Source organism: Chenopodium album, chromosome 12 (assembly GCF_948465745.1).
Source record: "Chenopodium album chromosome 12, dcCheAlbu1.1, whole genome shotgun sequence".
Taxonomy (NCBI): Eukaryota; Viridiplantae; Streptophyta; class Magnoliopsida; order Caryophyllales; family Amaranthaceae; genus Chenopodium; species Chenopodium album.
In genome coordinates, this window is record NC_137845.1 from 7,422,976 (window position 1) to 7,433,206 (window position 10,231).

Sequence of the window (10,231 nt, forward strand, 5' to 3'; positions counted from 1 at the left end):
CATTGTTATTATTATTATATTGTTTATCGATCAAATAACAGATTATTAGTATTCTAGATGCATCGAGAAAAGTTAGACTGACAAGAACAAAAAGTTGCAAATTGACACGCTACTGTAAAATCCTTAATAAACGCATACATGTCTTTTCCATTTTTAATATAAAAACACCTTCCGAGATAAATCGTCAAGAGTCAAGCTACTTGATCTTTTTTCCTCATTTTTCCCGTCTATATACCTCTTGCTACCATTTAAGTCCATTACCGCCTCTTTTTCCGGTCTAAATGTAAAAACATACTTAACGTCAATTCAATATTAAAATTCAGAAGCTACTTAGAAAGTTTCACTTAACTAAGAATACTTTATAAAGTGTAATATCTTAAACATTTTCAACCACAAGCACCATTTTGAATTCTCACTCCTAACATCATTTTCTACACATTTTCAAAGTAAATAAGAACCACAACATAACCCCATAACTTATTATAAACATTATGTCATAAGATTACAAACTCTACAAGCAATTATATGAAACAATGATCACTAAAGTTGGAGAATGGTTGTCCCACACCACTCCAAAAAATAAAAAAGTGTGGGCAAATTTAGAGAAGAAGGCAAAAAAATAATTTTCCAAAGAATGAAATGAATGTTAGTATTAGTAAGTGGTGGGAGTATATACAACAACTAGTAATACTGAAGCTTCCATTGCTTGTGTCCAAATTAGTTGACGCGTCTCCCATTTGATCATCATCGACTATGACATGGATTAAGGAATTGCCACGTTGTGTTCATTCATTGGGTCCCACTTTCACTTGTAAAATAAATCAAGAATTTAACATCAATTCATAATAACCTCAATTTTATATTTTTAATTCTAGGATATTTTTGGTGGCTATCTTGACTGATTATATTTGTTGAAATCATCTTTTAAATACTTCTTCTAAAATAAATAATAATAAAAATATAGAGTATCACAAATTTGCACCTAACTAACTTTCTTGGGTGGTTGAATTTCTTTGGGAACTATGGACGGTTGATTTTTGTTATGAAATTGTATGAACTATAATCACACACTTGGATCCATTATTTTTTTGTTTTCATGGGATTACTCTTTGATTGACGTTTCCATCTCCATCCCTTTAAACCTTGGGTTCAAAGTTAACCGATAATAAATTTATGAATCAACACGTCAATCTGTTAAAAATTTTACTATATGTGTTTACGTGCTTTTTTCATACTATAATTAAGATATACATAAATGAAGAAAAGTTACTCCGTACTAATTAAATGTTGCATTTCAAGTAAGATAACCGATTTATAAGATTGATGTTTTGTTTTTTGTTACTCGTATATTTTTCTTAATGAACAATCACCCTTAACAAAATAAAGGTACTAATATGGAGAATCGGTCAATGTGTATGTTCCTTAGTAACGTTGGATCAAATGGCAGAGATAACGGAAGCCATGTAGTTAGCTACGTGATTTGCGTATCTAGCTCACGATAATTAGGTTGATTATTGGTGAATATGCATACAAATGCTATCTAAGTTCATGAAGTGAATTCTTTTAAGTGAAACATGCAATGTGTTAATCAAAGCTTAATTATCTCCTTTCAAAATCTAGTACTACAAATCTACAATATACCTCCTAAATTAAAGGTAAATTTTCCATATTCAAGGAGATTTTTACAGCTATTTAATTTAATTTAATTTTTTTTTTTTTTTTATAAATGATTCTAGGAACTAATAATATCGTTGGTCATTAGACAAGTGTAATTTATACTACGAGTTGTTGAGCCTGTTGTGCTAAACAGTTAACGTGATTGTGATAACTCCGTACTGAGGCTTATAACGTTTAACGTGAGCAATGTGTGTACTCACACAAGAGATTAATACCATTAAGAAAGATACTTATCGTTCAAATTATCTACGAATTATAATAATCACACACTAATTGGATTAAACTTTGATTGAAATCCTTGTTTTTTTTTTTGAAAAACGGCTGGGATTATATTAAATTAGATCAATATATATCCACCAAAGTCACAAGACTTTTATTGAAATCTTATCATTTTTATTTTCTACTTTGTTAAATAATTATACAAATTAGTAAATTAGATATTATTCCATAATTTTTTAGGTGATCAACATGTCATTCAATAGAAAAAAAATGCTTACACGTATTTTTTATTTGAATACAAGCTTACCTTAATTTAAGGTAAAATAGCCAAGTTAAACATAACCAAGCTACTAAGGGCGTGTTTGGCGCTAGATTTTGAGTAGCTTTTAAGTAGGTTTTAGTGGTTTGACTTGGTCAAACCACTACTTAACAAAAAATGTGAGTGTTTGGCAAAGTAGTGGTTAGGGTAGCTTCTAGTGGTGGAGGTAGCTTTTATGAAAAGTTAGAAAAATTAGCTTTTGAAATTAGAGGTAGCTTTTGAGGTAGCTGTTGAAAATTTAATCTATAGTTTTAAAAATAAAATATTGATTTTTATATGTAACAGCTAGTCAACCGCTACTTTATCGAACACTCATATCTAAATTATTTATCTTCACAGCTAACAACTACCTACACAGCTAACAGCTACCTCCACAGCTACAGCTACAACTACGTTCATAGCTATATTTTGCCGAACACGCCCTAAGATGCATGGAGAAATTGTCAATGTGTGTACTGCGCTTAATATCTTTGGATTAATGGCGAAAATTACGGACATTGTATAGTTTGTTTGTTTTTTAATTTTTTTTATTTTTACTTTATTTGCTTATCTATCTCACAACCTTAGTAAGGTTAAATATTGGTGATTGTTTGCCTAGATTCATGTGGTAAATCTGCAATGTGTTACAGCTAAATTACTTCGCAAATCTTGTGACAACCAAGTGTAACATACATCCTAATTTCATGGTAACTTCTCCACGTTATTGAATAGGGAGATTTGTAAAACCACTTACCCTTTGATTATGATTGTGGTAACGAATTCCGTTGACCATTAAACAATATAATGTGTAATCGGAAACACCGTGATTATTTGTCTGATGCATATTTTAAGCGCGGATTATTATGTTTAAACAATTAACGCATCAATTTCAAATCATTGCTAACTAAATGTATATAATTATCAGAAAAAACTATATATATATATATATATATATATATATATATATATATATATATATATATATATATATATAAAATGTCTTATACGACTATTGCATAACTATAAAATTATACATGAGTACTGATCAATGATTTCATTTATTTTAAAATGCAAACTACTTACACATTTAGTAGGACCGTAAATGATAATCTTATTGATGATTACATTAACGCATATTATTTTAAACGTTTGTAACCTCCATCTATAAACGATACTCCTAAACGAATCACACAATTGTTGCCACATCGCCTTGACTCAATATTATATTAACAAAAACAATAAATGACATAACTAAAACTAATAGAATAGCTAAACACACAGATATTTTTTTTTTTTTTTTTTTTTTGACAAATAAACACACAGATATTTTAAATGGAAGGAAGAAGAGTTTTGAAAAATTCAAACCAAAAAATACAAACATTAATAACCACCATTCTTTTTCATGAGGTAGGCCCCTCAAAAACCAGTTAAAAAAACTAATGTGGCAAATAACACAACCACATTCCAAAATAAAATAATACAAGTCCAAAACAAACACCTCTCTTCTCTCTTTTCAAATTTGAGTGTTTCGAGAGAAACGAGGTATTTGTGGTCATTAGAACCCCTTCTTTTTTCTTCCACATACCCTTGTTTTTTTTTTTTTCCTCATTTTTTATTTATTTTTCATTTATTGATTTATATAAATACATATAAAACCTTCCTAATCCACATAATTTGAAAAAATACTCTTTGATTCTTTCTCCTCATTCCACCACTCATCTTATTTTCTCTCTCCTCGCCCCGTGTCCCCTTATTTCAAGATTCTCTCTCCATATCAAAACCTTCTCTCTAATCGCTCCAACCATATATTCTCCCTCTTCTTCCTCTCTCCTCTTCAAATCCTTCATCATTTCAACTCTTTTTCAATAGTATTGATTGTTGAAGAAGCTTCACAAAAATGGCGAATCGAAATTGCGAGCTCTGCAGTGGTCAAGCGTCGCTGTATTGTCCTTCCGACAACGCTTTTTTGTGCTACACTTGTGATTCCAAGGTTCACTGTGCGAATTTCCTTGTTGCTCGTCATGTCAGGTCGTTGATTTGCCCTAATTGTCGGAAAACTGACGGAAAAAGGTTTTCCGGTGCCGGAGTTCCTCCACCTTCGACGTTATTCTGCCGCGATTGCTCTCCTCCGAAGACAACCTCCGGCGAGGTTGCTGACATGGCAGATGATGACAACGTCGACGATTCTCTCTCATCGTCGTCTTCCTGCATTTCGAGCACCGGAGACGCGGCGGAAGACGCCGCCGAGATGACTTCATCATCGACCTCGAAGAGAGCGAAGGTAGTGGATGTACGGAGGAGAGAGAGGAACAGTAGTACGGTGGTGGTGGATTTGAAGGTAGAGGGTATTTTGGTAAATTGGTGCAAAAGGATGGGTGTTGTTGAAGAGAGAGATTACGGCAAAGTGGTGAACATGGCGGTTGAATTGCTTAGTGGTTGTTTGGATGGAATTACGGTTTGGCCCTTTCGGGTTTCCTTAGCGGCGTCGTTTTGGGTGGCAATTAGGGTTTGTGGGTCCCGGAGTTCGACATCGGCGGCGTCCACGTGTCAAGATCTGAGAAGGTTGGAGCAGATCTCGGGAGTGCCAGCTAAGCTGATCTTGGCTACCGAAGCGAAACTCACGCGTGTTATTAAACGCAGGCGATCACGTGAGGATCACGAGGAAGGTTGGGCTGAATGCTAATTGTAATTTATTTTTCTAAAAACCATAATTAGCAAAAAGAAAAAAAAAAAAAGGAAAAAAGAAAAAAAGAAATTAGTTGTTCCACTTGAATATTATTAAGAGAACAAAATTAAGATTAAGATGAAGATGAGTAGGATTTGGGATTGATTATTTGTATAAGACAATGTGGAATGGTAGATTACTAGATTGGTTGGTAGGTTAAAAAAATGGAGTTGTGGGTTTTTTTATTTGTTATTTGAGAATGTATGTATTTTCTAAAACTAAAAATGAGATCATGGTAATTTTGTGATTATCATTATTTTGTTCAACTAACGACCGTCTTTGTTATCTTTTGTTACGTTAATTTAACATGTACTGTTTAGGCGGCTGTTGAGGTTTAGTTGTCACATAAGGCGTGGATACAACACTAAGAAGGAAACTTGAGCATATATATGGAAATGTGATGGTTAACATTGCATGATGTTTTTCAAGAATGTTAACATACTAATATAGGATTACTTGATCCATTTCATTAGATTTGTGGCTAATATAGTTAGAAGTGTTGAATTATATATGGAATAATTAGTAGCAACCATCTAATACATTCTTAGATAGATCTCCCTTATCTACCTTTATAGTTTATAGATATAGATATATAAATCAATGCTACATATTACAAAGTCTCACACATCAAAGATGAGATCAACATAAAGATCAATACTTCGTATTACGGAGTCTCATACTTCAAAGACGAGATCAAGGGTAACCCGAATAACAATCCCAAAAATTTATTTAAAATTCTATTATCTTAAAATAATTACCTAGTTAATGTATTTGAAGTTTTGAACCAACATTTTGTCTTGATTAGTTTGATTTATTAAGGGTTAAAAAAACATTTTATAAAAAATTACAGTATTTATTATGAGAACTTGTTAATTTTTGAAGCAAAATCTGCGGAAGGTAACAAAAATGGAAAGTGGGGTACTTGATGTAGTTGACGTATCATAGTACTCATTTTATAATAATCTAATAATGATGAATATTTAATGAATTGAATACGGAGTAGTTTGGTTGATTATTGAATAAACCTTGAAATGAAAAGTGCATGAGATGAATTGAAATGGAGCGTTGAAGGATTTGTCTTGTTAGCGTGATTGATCGAGATCGCGCGCAGTTGTCTAGGAGGAATGCAAAAGGCATGGCTTTAAATGGTGTATTAGACATCTTCTTTAGAAATGCCGTATAATAGACAAATTTTAATTTCGACTTATATACATGTTTTTTCAATGAACCACACACTTTTGATACAATATTAGAAATCGACACCAACCAAACTTTTCTAAATTATTTTGTTCGATTTTTTTTTGAGATGACTCGAGGAGTCCACCTACCTAGTTAGCATGCCGCCATCTAGTATACTCGTAGTGAAATTACTGCATCGTACAGAGCTGACGTTGATCTAGTCCGTATCAATTATACATGAAGGTACCGTATATTTACTTTTGAGTAAATTCGTCTCTTAAATGTGCATAACGTTGAATATTCATTAACTTATTGAGAATATAAGGTGTAAGTCTCGACATGTACTTGGAAAGAGAAAAGAGGAGGAATACTCATTGAAATACAAAAGAAACTTAAAGAACATTAACATGCATGTTCTTAGCTGGAGGAATTTGGAGTAGATAAGGGACTAATTGATGGCTATTATGGTTTTAAGAGGACCATATGATAGACTTTTGCAGCCTTCAAAATGATTGTATGTTACATCTTTTACTTTTGAGAATTGAAGCGTGTACAACATTTTCTCCTAAATGATGTTGTTAAAACAAGTCTAGAGTGTGAGCTAAATATGATGTATTAGTGTATTACCATTGGCATATTAGCTCATAATTACCAAACTAAGCTTGATCTAGTGGAAAAAATTATAACTTCCAACTTTGAGGTTAGGAGTTCAATCCCAACTAGAGACACTTTGAGGGTAGAGATCTCTTATCCTTCCCTCTTTCAACATTTACATCTTTGATTAAAATAACAAGTACAAAAATTAAGAAATACCGGCTTAATTTAAATCAATTTTGCCTCTTTAAGTTTTAGATTAGCTTTTATGTTTAAAATTGAAACTCATTTCACCCTTTTCAGGTGCATCAAAGTTCAATTGTCACACTAGTAATGTACACGCACTTTACCTCTGAAAATAACAACACATTTTCTTTACTCGTTAATACAGACATGTATTTCAGAGAGACCTATTTTAATTGAGAATACAATAGATGAGCGACATGGTCATACACAATACTTGACATTTGTCGAATAATGAGACGTTCTATGATACAACTACTAGATATTTTCCCGAATAATATTTTAGTGGTATAGTACAAGTATTATACTGCAACAACTTCTAAAGGTGATGTAAAGCATTAGATTCCTAAGACTAATGAGAACAATTATCAACCACATGAAATCATCATGATTTTTCTAAACAATGTTGTACTCCAAGACATAAAAAAAAATTTGAATTAAAAAACTATAGTACAACATTTTTCCTGTAATTATAATTTACAGGGGACATAACATTCAATCAAAGCATGCTTAGGCTGGAAAGAAAGAAGGGCTTGATAATAGATTAGTACTAACTACTCCTACAACAATTTATGTCCAATGACTTTATATGATTTAATTAAAAATTGGATTATGAAGATTTGATGGGCCTAATCAAATACATATAATCAAGTTTAATTACAATTATTTAATAATTAATGAATGGTTAAGAATGGTTCGTACCCTACTTAACATTGCTAAACTTTTCAAACCCCACTAATGATCAAATATGTGTGCAAGCTGGAGTAAATTGCTCCAATCCACACGTTAGATGAGATATTTGAAGGAATAAAAGAATCTGTATATTTTTAATATTTAGCCAAATTTAAGGTGCATTTAAAAAATAAGAGATCTTTTGAGATTAATTAAGTAATATTTGTTGTATGAGATTAACACCACAAAATTAGGAGTTCATTATTTTAATCTTGATATTTTCTCAACTACCGGTTGATATTTGTTGCTAGTTTAATTTGACTCTTCATTAACAAGAATTGCATTTTACTTTAATCTTTTGAAATTGTGGCTAATAGCGACTTCATACGTTGAATTGTTATCTAAATCAACTTCTAGTTTAGGTAGTTTTTAGAATCTGGATTCTCTAATTGTTTTATTTTCTTCTCTAGTTCTCATCGATCTTCAGATTATTACACCAAGCTTATAGTAATGCATATCTACCTAAATCTTCGATTTTTTTCTTTGTTATTTATCCTTAACATTCATGTGAAAATTGAACTACATATGCATGTTTTGAGAAGAAATCGCAATGAGTCCACTAGGGGAGGACTAGCTATATTTTGGACAATCACCCCTGAAAAATAAAGTCTTGTGTAAACATCGAACATATTAGTATTGTCATAATGTCATATGGTGGGTGTCGAGTGGATGATACTTGCCCTTGTGAGGTAATTCCCAATACGCAAGATTAAATCCCTTCTGCATTATTTGCCCTATGTGTGTCGAGCATGTACCAACTAGGAAGCATCATTCTCGTATCATACAGCTAGGTACTAAGTGAGCATACGTGTTTGACTATATAATCCCATTTGTGATAAAGGTCTCTATTGGTAAACAATGAGAGGACTTCCAAATAAATCCAAAAACTAAAATTGTCCAAACAAAGCATAATAAACACTAATCAACACCAAATTAAAGCTAACTTAGTTCCACTTGTTAGTTAAATAAACACTTTGATTAAAAAAGGCTCATAAAACAATGTTTAGAGGAAGACTTTAATCGGCAGCTTGTGGCTCATGCCATGCATGTTTGAACTTAGGCGACATTCGTTTAATTAATTAATCAAGAATTTGGCGTGTCATATAAATGATCCACAAATTCGGCCAATATTTTAGAGGATTAGTATCCTAATCTGTTGACATCATTGATCATATCATACGTTACACTAATCATACCATATATGTTATACAATTTAGTACAGTAATACTTAACTTTATTGCTTAAGAGAAGATCATAATAATTAATTTAGGAGAAAAATTATACAGATTATTAATTCACCCATTATTAGTTTAATAATTTCCATCCTCAAGACCTACCTTAACAAAAGTATGCAATTCTGAATGTAATTTTTTTTTTTTTTTTTTTTTTTTTGGTGTGTGTACAAAAGTAGAAGTGAACTAGGTTAACCCCGTGCGATTCATGGTTTTAAAAGAAGAATTGAATTATAGACTTTTAATACATACTGAAAGAAAATAACTACTTCTTTAGTTTTCCTAACTAATTTCTAATTAAATATGAATATACAAATTTCAAAAGTGCATAATTTTTATATTTAATTAGGAAATTTCAATTAAATTATATTATTAACTATTGTTAACAACTCGTAAATAAATAGCATAATATGTGTAGAAAACCCAAAATTTAAAATTTAAAATTTAAAAATTCAAATGGAATATAATTTTCAAAGCAATGTTAAATAGGGTAGCTTAAAAAAGGAAAAAAAAAATATGACATCATCCTTGCATTTTTGAAGGAAAAATTAAATAAAAAAATGACACGTAGACAGTAAAGACATCAACAATTGTTATTTTAGTATATACATAGATCTTATTACTTATCAATTAACATGGGTGCTCAACAAATTTCGATAATTTATAGAATAACAAAACATAAAACTAGATCAGATCCCTGAGATGAATAAGGGAAGGTGAGAAAATCCTCAAAGTCCCAATCAAATATAGATGATGGGGCTCTTATATTATCGAGAATAGGTAAAACCATAAAATAGCTTCGAGTTTGTAACACCATTGTCTACGTACTCTTATCAAATGTGGGACAATTCATCATATATGGGAGCTTAACATATTATCATTATTTGCTTTATTAACTAAAGTTAAGGAAAACATTATACTTGTTAGGTAATTATTCTTACTTGAAAGATGAATTACAATTTGGTTTTAGGGCACATCTTATTCATGATAATATAAATTATTCTATTGTTTACTTTTGTTCAATGGCAATAAAAGTAGTTACCAAATGAAAAAAAAAAAAAAAAAAAAAGAATGCTAGTAGTATAAAATGGGAATTAATATGAATGAGAGAAATTTAAGTAATTCAAGGGAAAATTGTTAGGGTACGTGAATGATGAAAACTCAATGATTATCATGGATGAGACATTCATTAAGTACACCTAATTAAAACCATCAAATCTCCAAGTTGGTTAATCTGATTAGCTGCCTACTTGTGGAATTGTGGTTATAGCTTTATAGCTTTTAGGGTCTAATTAAGCGTCAAATCTTAATCATAGCTTTTCTCCATCACTA

General features: G+C 31.2%; 1 protein-coding gene across 1 annotated transcript; it reads left to right on the forward strand.

Moving 5' to 3' along the window:
* The first annotated feature begins 3,863 nt into the window (after positions 1-3,863).
* LOC145571843 (B-box zinc finger protein 32-like) lies at positions 3,864-5,185 on the forward strand. Its single transcript, XM_081630877.1, has one exon. The coding sequence runs from the start codon at positions 4,092-4,094 to the stop codon at positions 4,875-4,877; it is 786 nt and encodes a 261-aa protein (XP_081487003.1). The 5' UTR covers positions 3,864-4,091; the 3' UTR covers positions 4,878-5,185.
* Positions 5,186-10,231: the final 5,046 nt, after the last annotated feature.